General features: G+C 43.1%; 1 protein-coding gene across 1 annotated transcript in view; it reads right to left on the bottom strand.

Moving 5' to 3' along the window:
- Hydin (HYDIN axonemal central pair apparatus protein) overlaps window positions 1-21,895 on the bottom strand; it is a 291,897-nt gene that overhangs the window by 19,737 nt on the left and 250,265 nt on the right. The window contains exons 65-75 of the mRNA XM_041650001.1: window positions 19,504-19,722; window positions 15,176-15,336; window positions 13,618-13,715; window positions 12,448-12,646; window positions 11,206-11,418; window positions 10,218-10,356; window positions 7,912-8,077; window positions 5,300-5,447; window positions 4,229-4,436; window positions 3,559-3,780; window positions 1,538-1,707 (exon numbers count right to left, since the gene is read on the bottom strand). Of these exons, the coding sequence (XP_041505935.1) occupies window positions 1,538-1,707; window positions 3,559-3,780; window positions 4,229-4,436; window positions 5,300-5,447; window positions 7,912-8,077; window positions 10,218-10,356; window positions 11,206-11,418; window positions 12,448-12,646; window positions 13,618-13,715; window positions 15,176-15,336; window positions 19,504-19,722 (1,943 nt within the window). The remainder of the gene's footprint in view (window positions 1-1,537; window positions 1,708-3,558; window positions 3,781-4,228; window positions 4,437-5,299; window positions 5,448-7,911; window positions 8,078-10,217; window positions 10,357-11,205; window positions 11,419-12,447; window positions 12,647-13,617; window positions 13,716-15,175; window positions 15,337-19,503; window positions 19,723-21,895) is intronic.

Below are 21,895 nucleotides of genomic sequence, written 5' to 3'. Positions count from 1 at the left end.
ACACTGTTTTCAGTATCCAGATGTGGTCTCCTGCTTCAGGCAAGGAGATAGGCATAGAGAATTTAAAAATGTAAAATATATTTGCATGGTGGCGCATATCTGCAATCCTAGTACTCAGACGGCTGAGAGAGGAGGGTCATGCGTTTGAGACCAACCTGGGCCATACAGTGAGACTTCATCTCAAAACTAACAGACCATATACTGCCCACAACAGCAAAAACAAGAAGAATAAAACAAAACAAAGTTGCTCACTGTCACAGCTATCAAAGAGCTAATATTTGAACTTGGATTTATGCTATTTGATATGGTAGTGACAAGACACACACAGTAATTGAAATCAATTAAAATTAAATTAAAATGCAGTTCTTTGGTTGCACCAAGCTACTTATAGCTAAAGGCCATCACATTGGACAGTGAAGATAACAATATTTTTCCATGGCAGAATGTTCTCTGCAGGACTGATAAAGAGATCTGTGCATGAACACAGGCCAGTGGCTCAGCCAGATTCTTTCTCATTAGGTCTGAAAAGAGCTGTGGAGACCTGGACCGAAACATTCCACAGGGCTGATGCAGACAGCCTGGGTTTGATCTGGAAGATTTAGGCTCAGCACAGACCTGCTGTTTAGTGCAGAGCAATTCAGTTTTTAACTCTCCCAACCTCTTTCCAAGGAAACAAAACAGAAGCTGCAGGAATTTGACACAAGTCAAGAAGAGGATGTTCAGCAGGCAGCTCATGGATGTTCAAGCATTTATATTAATGGTGGAGCCGGGCGGTGGTGGCGCACGCCTTTAATCCCAGCACTCGGGAGGCAGAGGCAGGCGAATCCCTGTGAGTTCGAGGCCAGCCTGGTCTACAAGAGCTAGTTCCAGGACAGGAACCAAAAGCTACAGAGAAACCCTGTCTCGAAAAATCAAAAAAAAAAAAAATAATGGTGGAGACCGGGACCCAGGATTCATGCCGCCTGTGCTGAACCTTTCCCACCACTTCTGTCTTGGTCAAATGAACTAGTTAGCATTAACTGTCACCTCAACACTGTCTATATTCACTTGGAAAAAGATTCTCAGTTGAGTAAGTTTCTTTAGCAGGTTGGTCTGTAGGTGTGTCTATGGGGCATTATCTGAACTGTTAACTGATGCAGAAGGGCCCAGCCCATTGTGGGTGGCACCATCCCTCGGCAGGTGGTCCTGGGCTTTATAAGAGAATGGGCTAAACGTGAGTCTGAGGGTAAGCCGCGAAACGGCATTTCTCCATGGTTTCTGCTGTACTTCCTTGGTTGTGAGTTCCCTGGTTGAAGGCAATGCTCAACCAAGTAGCAAGCAGTCCTGGCTTCGATTCCTGTCCCGAGTTCCTCTCTGAATTCCTTCAGTGATGGACTGTGACCTGGACGTGCTAGGTGAAATAAACCCGTTCCTCTCCTAAGCTGCTTCTGGTCAGAGAGCTTCGTTACAGTAGCAGAGGTGAAAGTAGAAGACAGGGCTTCCTCTGCATGGAGTCCTTGTGTAGACTCAAGTTGTTCTCTCTGTGAAGACTGCTTACCTCATAGACGTTTCTTCTTTGTTGGTGACAACGAGGGTTTGCTTGTATGGGGGCATCCCAGCTTGGTAGATGAAACAAGTCCCAAAGTTGTGGCTGGTGAAGGAGAAATGGACAGCTGGGCTCACAGCACAGCCTAAGATGCTGCACACAAATGTTGGGCCATGGCTGATCTGCAAGGAGGGATGGACCAGAGGACTGTACTTAGAGGCAGGAAGACAGGGCAATTGCAGCCACAGGGTAAGAAAGAAAGTGGTTGGTACTTTACGAATTCTAGGTCTTGGGATGCCATCTCCAGAGAGTCTGTTTCTGTAGAACTGGCTTTATTTGTTTACAATAATTACAATTAGCAATTACAATTACAATTAGCAACTCTAACCAGAATCCACACTGGCTCTCAGTAGTGGTTCAGCTTGAAGACAGAGTGAGCAGCAGAAGTGGCTAGTTATCATACAGGGTGGGACTGTGGTTGCCAGCAGGCCGAGGCGAAAGGCCCAATTTCTCACCTTCCCTTGTGTTTCAGGGTAGCAACTGGATATAGTTCTGTCATTGGATTGTAAATAAAAGATAAAAGGGAAGCTGGGCGGTGATGGTGCATGCCTTTAATCCCAGCACTTGGGAGGCAGAGTGATCTCTGTGAGTTTGAGGCTAGCCTGGTCTACAGAGTTAGTTCCAGGACAGCTAAGGTTACACAAAGAAACCCTGTCTCATAATATTAATACTGACACTAATGATGATGATAATGATAACAGATAAAGGGGGTCTCCTGTCTTGATTAAATGGGCAAAGTCTTTATTATCTCTCTCTCTCCCTACCTAGGTATGTATGTATGTATGTATGTATGTATGTATGTATCTATCTATCTATCTATCTATCTATCTATCTATCTATCTATCTATGGTGTATGGGTGTCTTTACTTGCATATACGTATGTGTACCACATGCATACAGGCCCTGGGGCAGGGGTTATAGACAGTTTCCAGCTGCCATAGGGGTGCCAGGAATCAAACCCAGGTGCTCTTAACCACTGAGCCTTCTTTCCAGATGGTTCTTGGTCTCAGCCTGGAATGAGGTAGGAACTGATGGCTTCCTTAACAGTATCTCAGCCCTAAGATATGCACATGTCTATGTGATGCATGGCTGTCTTGATGCCAGGGAATATGCCGAAGGTTTTCAAAGCTCCCTGAAAACATACATTCCGCTAACTTGTCCCTTTGTTTGTCCCCAAGTGCAACTGTCACTTTAGGGAGCTGCAGCTGTTCAACAACTGTTACTGGTTATTCTGGACAAATATCCTACAAGGAAAAACAGGTGTAAAATGGCCAAACTTTGATTCAGTTGAGACGGAAATAAGTCCTATGAATAGAGATTCCCGTTGGACTTCTAGACTGGGGACTGGTGAGATGGCTCATGGGTAAAGGGCACGTGCACACACATGCACATCTAGATTGGCATAATAACGACAGCTCCTTTGCAGTGGAGCTTTTGAGGCAGTGCAGACCACTCTTCCTGCTCCAGGGGCTAAGAGGTTATCTGTCTGCATGTTCACTGCAGAGCTCTCAACTTCTGAGACTGCTGCAGAGACTGGGGGATGGCGGAAGGTGGGAATAGGGCAAACCGAAATACTGTACACCTCACGGCTTTTATGGATTGCAGACATTCTGGTATAAATGCTTCTTGGACAGTCAATTTCCAGAGTTTTGAGAAAGTTGGTTTTGCCAGTGCTCTCCCTGCTGTCTGATGCCCTTATCTGACATCACTGTTCTTGAAATTTCATTTAATACCGTATCTTGGAGAGTATTGTGTATTTAACATCTCTGCCTATCCAGCTCTACCACTTATTTTAATGTTGAAATAGTGTCATGGTGTGTGGATGGCCATTTGCTTTCCGGTTGACACTGCTGAGGCATCTGTTCCAGAGTTTGTCTCTGAAACAACCACTGGGTAGGAATTGCCGGAACTAGCCGGCTGGGCCAACACACCATAGATTCTTTCTGCGTTTGGAAACCATTAAATGGTCTCACCTTGATTTTGAGCTCCAGGCCCTTCAAGACACACTTCTGATATGGTTGGAAAGACAGGTTGGCAGGTTCTGACTGCCCCACATCCACGCTGCTGTCGGGAGGTGTGAAGTCCAAGTACTGCAACAGGGCTTTGGGCCCAGAGAGCTCTGCCTGGTAGCTGAAGTTGAACTTGCCAGTGTTGATGAAGTTGAATTCACACTGAACACATTCATTTAACTCTACCTAAGAGATAGAGGGAGGACATAGCAATGGTGAAGAAAGCATCATTCCCTTGTCTAGGGAGAAATGCTCTTTGGGAGATAAGGATAGAGAGGGATATTGATAAGCTGGGTGCTATTAGCTGAATGGCACTGGATATTCCAGAAAGACCCACCAAGTGTTATAGGGGTCCTCCTATATCTGGAGTATAAGTTGGTAATTTAATTCTTAGATCTTTCTTGGCCATGAAAAACCTTTCCTGTTTGCTTAATGCAAGTGTTCATGTCCCTCCCTATCATATTCATCCTCTAAAAAATAATAAAAACATTCACATCATAACTACATAATTCTGGAGATGGATTTATTTGTCTGGTCTCTCTAGTATTTGAGACAGGAAGATTCAGCTCATACTCCCTGTGCCATGTTCCCTAGGTCAAGGCAGAGAGGCAGTAAGGGCTTTGTTACCCCTTACCTCGTAGAAGTTGATGGTGTTGACCTGTTTGGACAGCAGGAGGAAGGTGGAGCCCGTCCGGTCCCTGCACTTGACCTCTGCATTCATAGTGTAGCCCTCGGCCTTAACATTGAGTGTCAGAGGGTGGGCTTTCCTCTTTACATTACAAATCAGATTAAAGTTCACATCTCCTTCTTGCTTTGGTGTGAAGAAAATATCAATTGGGAAACTGACAGGGAGACAAGACAGCAGATTAACTGACTAGTCCAACCTGTGAAAACCTCATAAAACAAGTGTCCACTGGATTAGTGGATACACTCTGAGCAAAGGACACCAAAAACACCGCTCCAAGTTAAGTGAATTTTAAGGATTTTCCAGGCAAAGCCAGGTACTGTTTTGTGGATTCATACACACAAGACAATGAGGAAAATGCTATGAACATGAGAAAAAAAATACTGAGATGGAGATTTAGAACGAGGGCTCAGCAGTTAAGAGCACTGGCTGCTTGCTATTCCAGAGGATCTGGGTTCAATTCCCAGCACCCATATGGCAGCTCACAATTGCCTCTACCTCCAGTCCTAAGGAATCTGATGCCCTTGTCCGACCTCATTAGCATTTCACACATACGGTGCACAAACATGTAGGCAAAGCACCCATACACACATTAAAATAAGTTAGAATTCTCAATGCCCCATAATTAATCAAGAAAGAAAAACACCAGGGAGTCAGACAGGATAGAGATAAAATTATATATATATATATATATATATATATATATATATATATATATTAGAGTTGGGAGAGGTTTTACTTTTATTTCTTTAGTTTTTGTTGTGTGTGCATGCATGTATATACATCAACAGTGTGTGTGTGTGTGTGTGTGTGTGTGTGTGTGTGTGTAAGTCAGAGGACAACATGTGAGAGTCAGTTCTCTCCTTCCACCATGTGGGTTCTGGGGATTGAACTCATGTCATCAGGTTTGGTGGCAAGTGTCTTTACTACTGAGTCATCTTGATGACCCAGAAGAGATTTTTATAGATGACAGGCCTGGGACTCTGCCATGCATCCCGAGGACTTCATTTTTTCACTCACCTGGACAGTGGTGGGATCCAGCCTTCCATGGGACACACGGTCAGGCTGTTGTTGAATCCTTCGGAGAAGCGGGAGTTATCCTGGAATGCAAAATTGAACCCATGCTCCTCCTTGTTGATAATCTTCACCGTCTCTCGGGCTTCTCTGCCTGGGGAGGAAACACCAGCCCTCAACAAAGGCCTCTGCCTAGTCAAGGAGATTGTAGTTGGTAACACCCTACACATAAGAGGAAGGCTTCACAGAGCAATCTTGGCATCCCTGACCTCCGCAGCCTCGCAGCCTCAAACTGCCTCACTTTCTTCCTTCTGCTTTTCCAGTGACCTTGCTCCTGCAGGGATTCCACATCTCCCTTTGGAATCTCTCTTCCCTAACTGACTGTTCTTTCTAGAGGGTGGATTCTTTGACCTGGCTGCAGCTATGCTGGGACTCTGCTAACACCTTTCTCTTTCCTTGCTCCTTCAGTCAGGAGTTGTAATGTCTTCTTGGGTCTGTAATGGGAGTGCCCTCTCATTCTCTTTGAGGGCCCACATCTCCATAAAGAATCTCTATGTTGAGTTCTTCTGAATTTGACCTTAGATGACCCTGGGCTTTCCTATGCAGGATTCTGACTCATTATTCTGTTTTTTCTTTGGCTAACATTAAAACATTTCTCCACAAAATTTTAGGATCATCTTTTTCAAGTCCCTTCCTCAATCCTGAGGAGAATGAGGCTATCAGATTTCACAAATAACTTTTATTAGCATAAATGTGAACAAATATTACTTGGGACATATCTATACTAACATCAAGTCTATCTGACATTAAACTCTAACTGTGAATCCTGTGCACTCCTAGCTGGGATTCTAATTGAAATTTGACTAAATTTGCATTTAATTTTGGAAGAACTAACCGAATGTTTAGCTCTTATTTGGAAGCATTTTAATGTGACTTAACTCTTAACACAGAGGTCTCAAGAACTGGATTTATCTTTGGATATTGTACATTTAGTTAGCAGTAAATAGAGTTTTTATTTTTGTTTTTGCTTCTAGGTATTTATAGCAAAAAGGGATGAAACTGTTGATTTTTGCACATTGGTCTCTCCCAGCTTACCAAATTATCTTGATTCTAATTGTCTCTCTCCTGACTCTTGAGATTTTCTGTGTACAAAGTGATCCTCCACAGCAACTTAGATCATTTTTCTTTCTCCCTTAAAGTTAATGCCCTATACTTATTTTTTGACTTTCATGATTGTTACAATCTCTAAGAAAATGTTCAGTTATAGAGGTGATGATAAGTACACTTTCCCAACTCATTTTAATTCCAACAGCTTCAGTAGCCTTATTTACTACAGGACACTGTTGGCTGGTTTCTTGCTATAGCTTAATATTCTTTTTTTTTTTTTTTTTTTTTTTTTGGTTTTTCGAGACAGGGTTTCTCTGTGGTTTTGGAGCCTGTCCTGGAACTAGCTCTTGTAGACCAGGCTGGTCTCGAACTCACAGAGATCCGCCTGCCTCTGCCTCCCGAGTGCTGGGATTAAAGGCGTGCGCCACCACCGCCCGGCTTAGCTTAATATTCTTTATGTTTTTCTATAACCCCAGTTTTATTACTGGAGGGTTTTTGAGAGTGGGGATAGGGAGGAACTTCTGATGAATTTTAGCAAGGACTTTTTGGTACATTAACACAATCGTATGGTTCTTCATTATTGACATAATTATTATACTGAAATCAACATCATTGCATTCCTGGGTTATACTCTTTATATTGTCTGACTTACTATCATGAATAATGTTGTCAAAATAAACATTAACTGATCACTTAAAAATTCTTTGGCCATAGCCGTATTTTATATACCCACTCATATCCATATGAGAGATGCATAAAGTTCTAAGGCATCTGATGGTAGCTTCCTTTACATCACAGGTCTCTGCTTGAATGTTACCTTCTTAGCACCTACCACATTCCAATTCTTTCTATCCTCCTGAAATCTTTCTTATAACATGTATCAATCTCTGCCTTACTATGTATTTTACTTGGTTTTGTTAGTCTCCTTCCCATGATTAGAATGTAAACCTGAGGACTTTGTGATTTATTTTAGAGTATTCCCATCCCATGGAGGAATATTTGGGCCAATCTGGTATCTCCCTACCCTCTGTATTGGAGAGTGAACCAGGGCTTTAAGCATGTTTGCCAAGAACTCCACCACTGAAGCCACAGTCCCCACCAGCCCATCAATAACAATTTCTGAACCCAATGAATATATGAAAAGAAGTTAGAGGAATCTGAACACTGTAGAACAGACCAAGCATCAACCAAACACAGCCCACAGCCTGGAGGTGGAGAGACATGTACAAGACCCAGGGTTCTGACAATGAAGAGGTCCTACAAGAACCTGCCCAGGAGACTCCGTGACTCTATAACAAACCTCCCAGGTATTCTCAGGGTGTTAGGGTATGGCTGCCAAAGACAGCTGATGGAGTTGAGATCGAGAGAAAACTACTATATGGCTCTCCGACAAGTGTCAGAGGCTTTCTGACATATCTCTTCTGGAAGGCTCCGAGAGGCGTGCTCCCGGAATCCTTGATGACCTAAGGTCATGCCAGCTCATAAATGAAAAACTGGCTGGACCACCTTACCAATGAGGAGAGAGCTGAAGTTGAGGTGTGACTGGTCAAGAGAGATGAGGGGGTCTGTGGTTTTTCCCACCAGCAGGAAGGGGACTGAGATATTGTGTTCCGGGATACAGAAAGTCCAGAATGCTTCTGTGATGTCCAGGTGAGCAGGCAGGAACTGGAACACAATCTAAGAAGACAGTTTTAAAAAGGACAGTGAGAGGCACTTCTTCCTTGTCCTTCTGGAGACCTACTAGTGTGAGGTGACATTTTCCCAGGTTGTTATTAGCATCTAAAAAGTAGGTATGGTTATACGAGCAATGGCAATCAGTTTGCCCCACCTGTTAAGAACAGTCATCTATCCCATCCACAGACTGTGCTGATGATACTGTTGTATTCTGTGCCATTCTTTGGATGGCATGGTTGTAGCACAGTGGACCAAACTGGCACCAATACCAAAGAAAGACAACCCACATGTCTGTCAACAATCTGGCATATAGCCCAATTCAAAATCATCACCAGGGCAACAAGATCTCTCTCTCCTCTGCCTGCCTGCCTGCCTGCCTCTGAAATTCAGAAGATGATGAGTGACTGGGCTGGATGGCAGTGGCACTGATGGGGATGGACACCACGAGGGTGAGCTGGGTCATGGCGTGCCACAATCTGTCTGTTAAGTGAAGACACAAAGGAGCAAAAACATAACAAATAAAGATGGGAAGAAACTGACTGGTAGAGAGAAAATGGAGCAGATTTCTAGAAAGAAACAGAAAGATCTGGAAGAAAAGTCTGTTCTTAAAAGTTACTGTAGGTACTTCCCCCGGGGGCTAACATGAATTTGTACTTGATCAATCAGGACTGAGTAGAAGAAGAATAGCATTTGGCAAGGTCCATGCCAATGACATGATAGTGCAGGAAAGATGTTCTGGAACTGTGTCACGCCAGGGGCACTACTGTCACCCCAAATCAGCACAGTCTTGGATGACAGATTCTGCAACTTACCTCTCCAGGAACTGGGCAGGGTCTTTGACAGATTTCTAGGCTGTGCAGGAGTACATCCAAGAAGGACCATAGCTATGGTGAACCTAGCTCCTGGATCCTATGCTGAACTACTTGGCTTTGGGAACTGTTAATATGTAGAGGCCCAACGGAGACTCTACAAATATGCTTTGTTTTGTTTGGGAAGGGTTAAAAATAATGAGCTTACTACCAATACATAGGATGGAGAGAAATACAAAAATATGGTGTTTTCAGAAAAATATAGGAAAAGAGGCCACCCTGGGGCTATTTGTCTGTGTGGTGATCATCTGCCAGAGGAGAGGAAGAACCAGTGGGTTCTGGTACCATCACTGCCTATCATCCCCCCTCCCACTTGCTTTGTTCATTTGGGTGATCTTATGGAAGAATTAAATATTTTTTTAAAAAAGATTTTATTTTTTAATTATGTGTATGCACGTGTCTATGTGTAGGTATGTGCATATGATTACAGGTCTCCAGAGGCCAGAAATGACAGATTCCTTTGGAGCTGGAGTTATAGGCCTGCTATAGGTGCTGAACTTGGGTCCTTTGCAAAAGCAGAAGGCACTCTTAACTGTTGCATCTCCAGCACCAACACCAGCATTTTAATTTATTCTTACTTATGTATCTGTGTATGTGCATGTGTGTGTGTGTGTGTGTATGCGTGCACCGATGTTGAAGGTCAGAGGATGGCTTGTGGGAGTTGGCTTTCTCTATCCATCATGTGGGTCTCAAGTTTGGCAGCAATCACTCCTACTTGCTGAACCATCTTGCCAACTACCAGAAGGTATTTGAATTCATAATTTCCATTTCATGGACTTATTGCTACATATAAGATCCTCTGTAGAACTTACTGGCCATGGGGCCTACATGTATGCTTTGACTGTCAAGTTCACACATAAATCTGACCCTCTGCCCTATATTATTGTGAAGACATTTAGGATCAAGTCACAAGTTGGGACTCTGTTCTTACTTTTTGCCTTTTTCACTGGGAAAGTAAAAACATGTCCCTTTGCTGCTGCCAATCTTTTAGATATAGATAGTTTTTAACGTCCTCATACCACAAGCCCAGGAATCTCCAGATAGTTATGTCTGGTTCCCCTTTGCTCCTTTAATATTCTCATAAAATCCTGGCAGATACTGGGGCTTTCTCTACAGTCATCCAAGAGAGCGCAGATCTATCTTCTTACTGGGGTTGTACTTGATAGCCACTCAGTAAATACTTGTTGACCAATGATTCTTATCAATGCTATTCTCTCCTCACACACTTGCTATGCAGAGATGGCTAGAATTTCGGGGTTCCCAGCCACACACACCTCTGCTTTCTTTTCAGGATGAATGATACCCTTTTCTGTAAGGCACACAAAGGCTGGAGGGTGCTGCAGGCTTTCTGCTTCTTCAGAGGTCCAGCAGAAAGAGTAGGTGCTATTGGTCGGGTTCAGGATGGTAAAGGTCCTGGCCAAGGGGGAAAATCGAAAGCAGAAAGTGAGGGAAGGCATTAGAAAAATTCAAGAAAGTGTAGGTAGAACCCAGAATTGTCACAGTCTCCTCCTAGAAACCAGAAATGATCTGAGAATTTCATTACTGTAGAAATAAAAATGCCACCTCCCCCTAGGATCTAAAGGATAACGGGAGTCCTTGACTTTCGAATGATAATGCTCTTAAGGCCATATGTGTCAAGGGATGCTCTGTGGTCAAGGTGGGGGGTGAGGGAATACACTTTTATACATATATACAAATATATATATATATATATATATTTCATTTCACACACATGTATATGTATATATGTCCTAGAAATGCTGAAGCATTCATCGACACCTGTATATGGTAGTTCTGTTGAACTTGTTTGTATACTGGGTTTCATTGTTTAAGTTGATGAGGACAACTGACCAGGTCTCTTCCTCAAGGGGGCACCAGATCTCATTACAGAGGACTGTGAGCCACCATGTGGTTGCTGGAAATTGAACTCAGGAAGAGCAGGCAGAGCTCTTAACTGCTAAGCCATCTCTTACAGGATGGCTCAGCCATTAAAGGCTAGGCTCATAACCAATACACACACACACACACACACACAGACACACACACAAACATACCAAAAACTCCCCCTCTGTCAAAATTATTGACACAGGATCCAGCTTCATTCATGCACCAGTTCTCCGATATTATATCTCTAGAGCAAACCTCGGGACATCAAAGCCATGTCTAGGTATCGGTATAGCTGGCCTCTCTGAATTCTTTCTCTGAGTTCTTTAGAAGGACAGATGGGTATGAGTGCAGCCAATGCCAACCCACATGACTCACCGGAGATTCTTTCCTCCTATACCCACACTAGTGAACTCGATCACTCGGGTGTTAGGATCGAGAGGCCCAGAGCCTGGTCCTCGGAGCTCTGGGTTGCGCCGATGACCACTGATATAGTCTGATTCCTTCAGGTCAAAATGGCAGAATGGCAGGACGCTTCGCCCTCTTGTGACCAGAGCAGGGCCTTGGTCTCCTGATGGCAAGTTGGGAATTCTGAAATGACAAAGTTATTTTAATTTGATTTTATATCTGTTGTTGCTTTCTTAGCGGGTTGGAAATGGATATTCTGTCCAGCAGAATGTGAGTTCTGTATGAGCAGGTGGCGTTTCTTGACCGACAATCATATGTGACTTGACTGGCAACTCTACATAGTACATCTTCACTAAATGTTAAATGGATGGGTGGCTTGCGTATGAGAATCCCGAGTATCGGTCCCTCTGTGCACTTACATGTGGCTCCACGTTTTTTCCTTCTATCAGTATTAGATGCTAAAAGGAGTGCTTACACTCTGGGTCCACTCCTGGGCACCTAATAGATTACAGAGAAGGACCTGGAAATCCTAAAAAGAAATTATCCTAAGACCCTTGTAGACTGGGATGCACGTGAACAGATTCAGCCTCAAGGCCGTGCAGAGGCGACCCTAGTGTGGCACAGGTCTCTGCAGTGGGAGACGGGACTCACAAACTGCCAGCACATGTAGGTCTCTGTCATCCTAGGACAAGGCTTACAGAAGAATTCCCACATCTGGGACTTGCACTGATGTCTTTGCTTATTTTTCTCTCACTGGACACCAAACCAGACCAGTTCCCCCAACCCATATTCCCCTCCTATCTTTGTTTATTGTGCTACTGTGGGCCAGGCATTGCTCCAAGTTCTCTGCTTAAATTAGCTCATTTAGTATTCCAAATAATTCTACATTATAAGGATTGCTGCTTTCACTTTGTATACGAGATAGAGGAGTCTCAGAGAATGGAGAAGGAAGCTTTCTCCAAGGGTAGAAGGTGCCTGGTTGCTAATTACTCTTATTCAGTGGAGCACTGAACGTGGCCGGGAAGGGAGCAGTAGGCAGGTGGAAGCAATGGGCAAGTTGATAAGCGGGGCTTAGATAACATTCTCCTTCTTCTCTAAAGGCTGGCCCTTTTAGACTCCCAGGCTCCAAGGTGACTAGGGTGGGAAGGAAGGACAGAGGTGGGAGGGAAGAGGAGGGTAAGAGCTAGAGGCTTGGAGAACACATTTCCTTACTGGCAGTACAGGGTGCTTTCGAACTCTCCAATGTCCATCGGGGAGAACTTCACTTTGATCTTCTGAGTCTTCCCAACAGGCACAAGGCCCGAGGAGGGTTCCACAGAGAAGGGTGATGGAGAGACTTCTGGCCAGGGGTCCAAGGCGCTGTCCAGGGTGCTGCCCGTGCCCTGACTAAGCTGATCTTTCTGACTGGAGCCTGAGGGATGACGGAGAAAAAGTGACAGTCTGCAGTGGTCCTGGGAGGCAGCCACTCACAAGTGCTTAGGGACTCTCTTTGACATCTGGGGACCCATCTCTTATAGCAGGTATACTTAACCCTGGACACAGTAGAAAGGAACCAACTCATTTCCCAGGTGACTTGTGAAAAACACATTAATTTTATGGTGTTTTCAGGTTTATTTCCTTTTGGTTCAGAGAGGGTAGGTCAAGAAAGGGTTTGTGGATCTTCTGCATCAGGGTGATGAGCTATGAACAGAATTTGTGGAGAACCATTGCTCTAACATAGGGGTTTACAAAGCGGGAGTCCATGGGTAAGGGCTCATTCGAACAGTCTGTGAGTCTCCACAACTGAAACAACAACAGACACCTTACTTACCTGCCAGGTGCGGGGCCCTTTGCTAGTGGCTTTGTGTGTAAAAGCTATACACTTTGGCCTAGGTATATATTCTTTCTGGAAAAATAACTCAAGAGTTTTCACTAGGTTTTCTTTCTTTCTTTTTCTTAAAGAAGATTTATGTGTGTATGTATGTGCACCACATGCGTTTCTGGTGCTACAGGGAACAGAAGGGGGTGTCAGATTCCCTGGAACTGCAGTAACAGTTGTAAGTCACCTTGGGGATGCTGGGAACTGAGCCCGAGTCCTCTGCAAGAAGCAGCCAGTGCTCTTAACTGCTAGGGTATTTCTCCAGCCCCAGGACAGTTTTTAAAGTGGTCTGAAATCTTCCAGGTAGAGAACAGGAAGATAAGATTCCTAGTGATAAGTGATATGAGCCTTCAATCTGGAGGGAAGGAATCCGGGAGGAGAAGAGGCCCACATGGCTATGCAAACCCCACAAAGCCCATGCTCTGCCATCTCTTAACTACTTAGAAAGCCCTGTCAGCACAGCTGGCCTTCTATGAATAGGTGACTCGGGTCAAGCCCTGGGGTTTATCTGGCATTGAATTTACCTTGATTTTCTGGCATGGCAAAGCTGACTGCCTTGCAGGTATCTTCTGAGGTCCAGTTGAATTCTAACAGCACATGTCCTGTGTTAATGAGGTCAAACCTGTGGGTGGATCAGGACCAGATTTCAGAACGTACTGTCCATATTTTTGCCCTGCCTGAGTACCGGCTGCACTGTTTTTCAAAGGCAAGTCACTTCATTTCTTAAGGTTTTTGAAAAATGTCTGAACTATATTCTTTTGCGCATATACACGAGTATGTCACATTTTCTTTATTCATTTGACAGTGGACACCCAGGCTGAAGCTCTGGTTGCTATGAAGAGTCCACACGGGAGAGCAAACATCTCCTTGACATGTGGATTGTCCTTCCTTCGGACATATGCCTGGAAGTGAGCTAGCTGGGTCATGTGGTAGGTCTAGTTTCAGTTTCATTTTGGGAAACCTCTTTACTGTCTTCTATAAATCTGTCCTTTTCAGCAAAATGGACGGAGCTGGAAGACATCATGCTGAACAAAACAGACAAAGACATGTATCATGTTTTCTCTCTCTCATGGGGAAGTTAATACATTTAATCTCAAAGTAGAAGAGCGTAGCATAATGATGACTGGGAGCTGAGACGGGTCAAAGGGAAGGCATGGACAGAGAGAGGTTGGATAAAAGGTATCAAAATGCAGTAGGAGCAGTAAGTCAGTGTGCTACAGTCTACAAAAGCCTCCCATATACTTTATGAGGAACTAGGGGAGAGGAGTCTGAAGGTTCTGCCTCCAGATAAATGTTAAGGAATGGAAATTCTAATTATTTTGATCCAGTCATTACATACTGTATGCTTGTATTGAAATAGCACACTCTACCCTGTAAATATGTAACATTATTACATGTCAGCCAAGAAGCAAATATAAAATAAAATGATTAAAAACAAATACAGCTAGGTGTCGTGCACACCTTTAATCCCAGTACTTGAGAGACAGAGGCAGGCTAGTCTCCGTGAGTTTGAGGCCAGCCTGGTCTACATAGTGAGTTCCAGACTAGGCAGAAACACTTAGTGAGACTCTGTCTCAAAAAACACATTTTGAGACAGAGTCTTGCTTCTATATAGGGGATTATAGATGGAGCTCAAGATTTTCTGGTCTCAGCCTCCTGCAGAGTGCATTACCATGCCTGGCTGAAAATCTTTTTAAAAAGTAATTTTTAAAAGGAATTTCATCAGAATACACTCAATTAATGTACTTTCTTTTTTTAAAAAACAGATTTATTTATTTATTTATTTATTTATTTATTTATTATGTATACAGCATTCTGCCTCCATGTATGCCTGCAGGCCAGAAGAGGGCACTGGATCTCATTACAGATGGCTGTGAGCCACTATGTGGTTGCTGGGAATTAAATTCAGGACCTATGGAAGAGCAGGCAGTGCTTTTAACCTCTGAGTCATCTCTCCAGTTCAAAGCACTTTCTTTGTAAAAGATGCAAAATATTTATGTAAAGATACAAAGAATTTCAAAATGCCACTGTTTAGCCCCTAATGACAGTTTTCCTGGTCGTCTTAAGCTTCCGGAGACTTACTCAAACACTCGGGTCTGGTAGACCAGTGTTTCCTTAAAGAACACGTCATTCGTATGGCACTGATACGACGCGAAGTCCACGTTGGCACTGATCTGGATCCGCAGCTCTCGGTAGTTTTCTTCTACTATAGAGTGCGCTGGCTCAGGGTCTGTCTCTATCACCTGGAACAAAGGCAGCCACATCCTCAGCTGCGCAAAGCCAGCAGCCCACAGGAACACGGGGTTGGCACACTACTTTAATCTCCCGTGGAAACGAATATGAACCCACAAATGCAGCGTAGGGAGACATGACTGGCAAACCTTCAATAGGTCGGAATGAAAAAGAACAACTGAACAACAGGTAATTACTGAGAGGATTAGAATCACGTGGGCATGGGTTTTGGGTCAGATGGCCTCTAAAGAGGACAGAGGAACTGGGCATGGTGATGCACACCTTTAATCCCAGTACTCAGGAGGCAGAGGCAGGTGGATCTACACAGTGATTTACAGGATAGTCAGGGCTATGTAGAGAGACCTTGTCTCAGAAACAAAAACAAGGACAAAAACAAAGGATAGAGAAAAGAGAACCATAGCTAAAAGAACAGATATTAATTAAACAGAAAACAAATTGCAAAAGGAAAGGACCAACAGAATTGTTTAGTTGTGCAGAGATTTGAAAACTTTTGGTGAGATGGATCAAGGAAAGTGCAAACAACAGGAACCATTAGTTAAAGGAGTGCATCACCAGCAACCCCACAGATCTAAAATATGTAGATGATTTTTTTAGATTTATTTATTTATTTCTTATGTATACAACATTCTGCCTCCATGTATGCCTGCACGCCAGAAGAGGGCACCAGATCTCATTACAGATGGTTGTGAGCCACCATGTGGTTGCTGGGAATTGAACTCAGGACCTCTGGAAGAGCAGTCAGTGCTCTTAACCACTGAGCCATCTTTCCAGCCCTTGTAGATGATTTTTTGAAAAGTTGCATAAAATTTGGAGGAAAAAAATAATTTAATAAAATTAATGCGAGAACAAATTAAAAAGCATTAAATAACTGCACAGTAAAAAATCCTAAAGTAAAGGAAGTTGAATAAGAATGTTAAAGAAAACAATGGAAAAACTCTATTGCTACTAGATGACTGGATAGTTGCAAGTCTTAGAGAAGACCTAGAAAAGAGAAGCACCTTGTTAACAGGAAAGACAAGTTAATAATCTAAAATTGTCATTTGTTCCCCCAGTGACTGAGAGCTGCAATCCAATTCCACATTTCTGTTACAGATTTTTAATAATACGTGGCAAATGGATCCAGAAATTATACATGAGAATAAAAGGATTAAGAATGACCAAAACAAATGGGGTGGGAACTTCCCTCCAAACATCAAGGCTGATTATGGAACTATAGAAATTAAGCGAATGTCAAAGTGTCTCTGGGATGGACAAACTGACAACAGAATGGAACAGAGAACAGAAATGATCCAGGCACATATAAAACTGGGCTATGACACAGAGTCCCAGCAGATCACAAGGGAGTAGAAGGGTTGACCAAACTTGGCAAGGCAGTTATTTCAGTTGAACACAAGAAACTAGAGCCTTGTTGCACATCAGGCAGAATTTCCACATGCATGAAAGGCTTAAGTACCAAAAGAAAAGCTCAGATTTAAAAATACGTAGAGTGGTGAATATATTATGGGGGGGGGAATGGATTTAAAAATAAGATACAAAAGTAATAAAAGTAACAAAAAAACTGATAACTTTGACCTCATAAAAATTAAGGATATTTTCCATGCTGGAGAGATGGCTCATTGGCTAAGAGCACTGGCTGCTCTTCCGGAGGACCCACGTTCAATTTCCAACACCCACATGACAGCTCACCACCTGGAACTCCAGCTCTAGTTGATATGATAGCCTCCTCTGGTTTCTGTGTGCACTGTAGGCACATGGTGCACATACATACAAGCTGGCAAAACATATATCCATAATCTAAAAATAAAAAATCTTTAAAAACTTAAGAATAGTTTTTGCTTATCAAAACATAAAGGGACTTGAGAGATAACCTAGTGGTTAAGAGTGAATGCTGCTCTTGCAGAGGATCTCAGTTTTGTTCCCAGTACCCATGTTGGATGGCTCACAATTACCTGTAACCATAGCTCCAGGGGATCTGATGCCCTCTTCAGACCACTGAGGGCACCTGACCCACACATGCATATTCAGAATGAAAATTAAGAAAGATCTTAAAAAACATATGATGTGGGATTCCCCTCTGTATGTTGTGAATATGTTTTATTACCACAGGTTAATAAAGAAGCTGCTTTGGGTCTATGGCAGTGCAGAATATAGTCAGGCTGGAAGAGATATATAGAGAGAGTAGGTTAAGTCAGGGAGACGCCATGTAGCCACCAAAGGAGACAGATGCTGGAACTTTATCGGTAGGCCACAACCTCAAGGTAAAACATAAAATAATAAAAATGAATTAATTTAAGATGTAATAGCTATCTAGAAATACGCATAAGCTAGTATTTTATAGGCCAAGCAGTGTTTTAATTAATACAGTTTCTGTGTGATTATTTCGGGTCTGGATGTCTGGGACTGAACAAGCAGCCATTCACCTACAAACAAAGAAAAAAGTCAAGCTATAAATTTGTTGAGAATATGTATGGACACATAACACAAATGGAATTTCTTGAAAATAAAAAGAACTTAAACAAAGGATAAGCACTGTAACCAAAAAAAAAAAATGGGCAAAAGGCACAAAAGGCATTCATGTAAAATTGACCTGAATGGTCAATACTCAAATGAAGAGCTATCCAACCTCATTAGTAGTTAGGAAAGTATAATCAAGTTCATAATCAGAAAATTTCCAAGTTATACAAATGATAAAAGCCAAAATGCCTTGCCTATGATTCACGAGACTGTGGGCTTATCTCCAATATCCCATAAACTAACAAACCAACCAACCAGTCAACAAAGCACAAATAACCAACCAACCGATCATCTAATAGACCAACATCCAACCAACCAACCAAGCAACAACCAACCAACTAACAACCATACCAATCAACCAACTTCCCAAAAGTCTAACAAAGTCCAATGCTGGAAAGGAGGTGGCTCACAAAACTCCTTTCCTGTAAGAGTGAAAACTGGTATAGTGAGTTTGGAAAGGCTGAGCGCTCACATGTCCCCTGACTTAGTGACTCCACTTGTAGGAATGTAAACATGGATGCCAACATGCACAGAAATACTGCCCGTAAGAGAAAAATTTGAAATTTCAACTTTCAGGGAAAAAGATAAAAAGACTGGAATGTATACAGTAGTGAAGTGGATTCACAATAGCCACATGTAACCATGATCACATACAATAGCTGATGTGGAATTCCCCTTTATATGCTGTAAAGATATTTTATTACCATTGGCTAATAAAGAATCTTCTTTGGGCCTATGACAGGGCAGAATAGAGCCAGGTGGGAAATCTGAACAGAGATGTAGAGAGAGAAAAACAGATGCCCTGAACCTTACCGGTAAACCATGAGCCTTGTGGTAAAATATAAAACAGGAATGGGTTAATTTAAGATGTAAGAGTTAGTTAATAAGAAGACCGAGCTAAAGCCGGGCGGTGGTGGCGCACGCCTTTAATCCCAGCACTTGGGAGGCAGAGGCAGGCGGATCTCTGTGAGTTCGAGACCAGCCTGGTCTACAAGAGCTAGTTCCAGGACAGGCTCCAAAACCACAGAGAAACCCTGTCTCGAAAAACAAACAAACAAACAAACAAACAAAAAAAGAAGATTGAGCTAGTGGCTGAGCTGTGTTGCAATTATAGAATGCTCAGGTCAACAAGCCATCCATCTAGGGAGTGACGTGGATAGGGATTACCTCTAGGAGGGAGACAAAGTAATGGAATGACCAGAGCTACACAGGTATTCAGGGCCTAGTTCCCTTGATGGGTATGGGTTAGTTTATCATAGAATTCAAAAGAAAATGGCAAAGAATAAATGCAAGGGGCATCTGTGGGCCAAAGATGAGATCCCGTCATGAACCGAAAGTTCTAACTACTCTAAGTCCAGACACCTGATGGAAACAGGAAAGGATGACTAGCGACGGCTTTTCTGAAGAAAAAGGAGAAAGAACTTGCTGATGCCATTATCAAGACTGCAGCTGATCTGTCAACTAAGACTATGTGTGTTGTTAGTGAGGGCGATGGGTATGGAAACTTAGTTTGCCGCTTTTGGAACTAAAGTCAGATGCAAACCTTTTTCTTTGCCACATCGAGACACTGAAATTGAAAACAGCAGGCATCTAAGCATGGTGGACTGGGCTCGGTCTGTTTTTCATGTGCCCTGGATACTCACTTTTCGTTTTGTGGTCAAGTTCCCCGGTGTGTTTCGGGGCGCATCCACCCACTTGACTGTGCGCATGCGGTCATCCCAGTCAGGGACCTGGTCTGCAGGGAGCTGAAACACGATCTTGGAAAGCGTGCACTTGACAGTCATCTTCTTCAGGCTGATGGGCACATCTGACTTCAGGGTCACCACCACGTCCTTGGAGCAGCCAGGGTGGAGATGGCCTACCTAGGGAAAAGTCTGGTATTTATATTTTGGGGAATTCAATCCTAGGGTTCTTTGCTGCCTGATGGTGACTCGAAATACATGATCTAGGCCTATATAGGAGATTGACTTAAATACATACAAGAGATTCTTTAAAACGTCATCACAAAGTGAGGCACAGTGGCTCATGCTATGAATCCTAGCACTTGGGAGGGTGAGTTACGTTTGCCATGAGTCCGAGGCCAGTTTAGACTACAGAATATGTTTCAGGCAAGTCTGGGCTACAGAATAGACCTTCTCTCAAAACAAACAGGCACACACATGATAAGAAGAGCATTATTAATAGTTACCAATCTCTTACTTGCCTCAAGTACTATTCTAAACTCTTGAGCAGTTTTTCCAGTCCCCAGGACACCCTCTGAGAGGTCCAGAGCTACCACTCCCACTTCACAGATGACAAAACCTGAAAACTGCTTAAGGTCTTTGACACTAGTGATCTGGGTTTGAACTCAAGCCCTATGACTCCAAATGCCGCCCTCAACCACCTGATACTCATTATGATTCATACAAATAGCTGGCTCAATACAGTATACTAGTTTCTAGAAAGTGATCTAATGAGCCCTGTGTCCCCAGGCTCTCTCGAGGGTACTGTAGAACACAACTTCCATTCTAATGCTGAGATGCTGCTGGATTCTTTCTCCCCCCTTTGCTCACGAGTGTGCAGTGGAACTTACTAGAAGTTAAAGATGACGATGCATAGTTAGACTGAAGTGGAGAGAGCCCATATGACTCTTACTAAGCCAGATATTAAAGACATTTATAAGTATGTAAAATGGCTGGGTGTGGTAGTGCCCGCTCATAACACAGATATCCAGGAGCCCGAGACAGGACAGTGAGAAGCTCAAGGCTAGCCTGGGCAACATAGAAGAAAGAGCCTATCTTAACAAGAACGGTGGAAGGATTCTGCCCTTATCACATACATATTTGAAAATATAGTTATTTTTATAAAAATATGGTATTTGAATTAAAATATAGTTGATCTATTACACTTTCAAACAAGTATGTTTAAAAATATCCTTAATTTTGGGAACTAGAGAGATGGGTCAGTGGTTAAGAGCACTGGTTGTTTTTTCTAGAGGACCCAGGTTTGTTCTAAACATGCATATGACAGCTTACAACTCTCTGTAACTCTAGTTCCAGGAGATATGATGTCCTTTTCTGGTCTCTGTGGGTACCAGGCACACACATGGTGCATAGACATAGATCCAGGCAAAATACTCATACACATACAAATAATAAAAAAAATTCCTAGTTTTAATTTCTAATACCTTATCAATTATCATAATTATATCAATTATTATAATTCACATGGATAAAACTTCTTTGAGAGTTCTTAATAATGTTTAAGAGTATGAAGGAGCCCTGGCATGAAAACGCTTTAAGTTGCTCAAATACACTGGATGTAAAGGAGATCCCATTTGGTAGAATAAATGGATTTGTGATTTATTGTAGATAAAGACATACAAACCAACACCACCTACATGCATACCATACACATGACAGTCCTCCGTCCTCTGGACCGCAAAGACTGATTAAGCTTTGGATTGCTTAAGCTATATGCTTGGGTGCTCTCTGCACATACAGGAGTGCACAGTGTAAGTGAGCTGCTGGAGGCCTAGCTCTGTCCTTGGCCACTTAGATTATTACATCCATTATGCTCTCTCTGCATCCTCATAGGCCAAATGTGGATAAGAAAGACTGCATTAATTTGGCAAGGCCTTGGAACTGGATAAGGGATACAGTGTGTGATTAGTTTTCTGTAGGGGTGGATTTGGGCTGAGATGGTGTTGGAATCTATCAGGAGCCTAGGCTGGCTTGGAACTCACTATGTAGCTCAGGTTGGTCTTGAACTTGGAGTATTTCTGCCTGAGCTTCCTATGTGCTAGGATTTGCAGATATGAGGCAGCATTCTTGTCTTGCTGAGGCCACTTCTGAAGGCCATACTCAGAGGGACACAGGGCTACACTCTGGAATAGGAAACTAGGGCCGGTAGTCATTCATCCAGGCTTCCAGAGATTTCCTTAAGTTCTTCCCCACAGCAGGATTTGTTAATCTCCTTTTAGACCACGGGGCCCTGAGCAGTGTCCTCAAGCACTGGGTCTGAGTGTGGGGTGGTTACTGGGCAGTTTCTTAGTTC

Source organism: Microtus oregoni, unplaced genomic scaffold (genome assembly GCF_018167655.1).
Source record: "Microtus oregoni isolate MIOR12 unplaced genomic scaffold, Mior012 000004F_ref0000308, whole genome shotgun sequence".
Lineage (NCBI taxonomy): Eukaryota > Metazoa > Chordata > Mammalia > Rodentia > Cricetidae > Microtus > Microtus oregoni.
The sequence above is the reverse complement of the archived record's forward strand: the minus strand, read 5'-3'. Positions and strand labels throughout refer to the sequence as shown.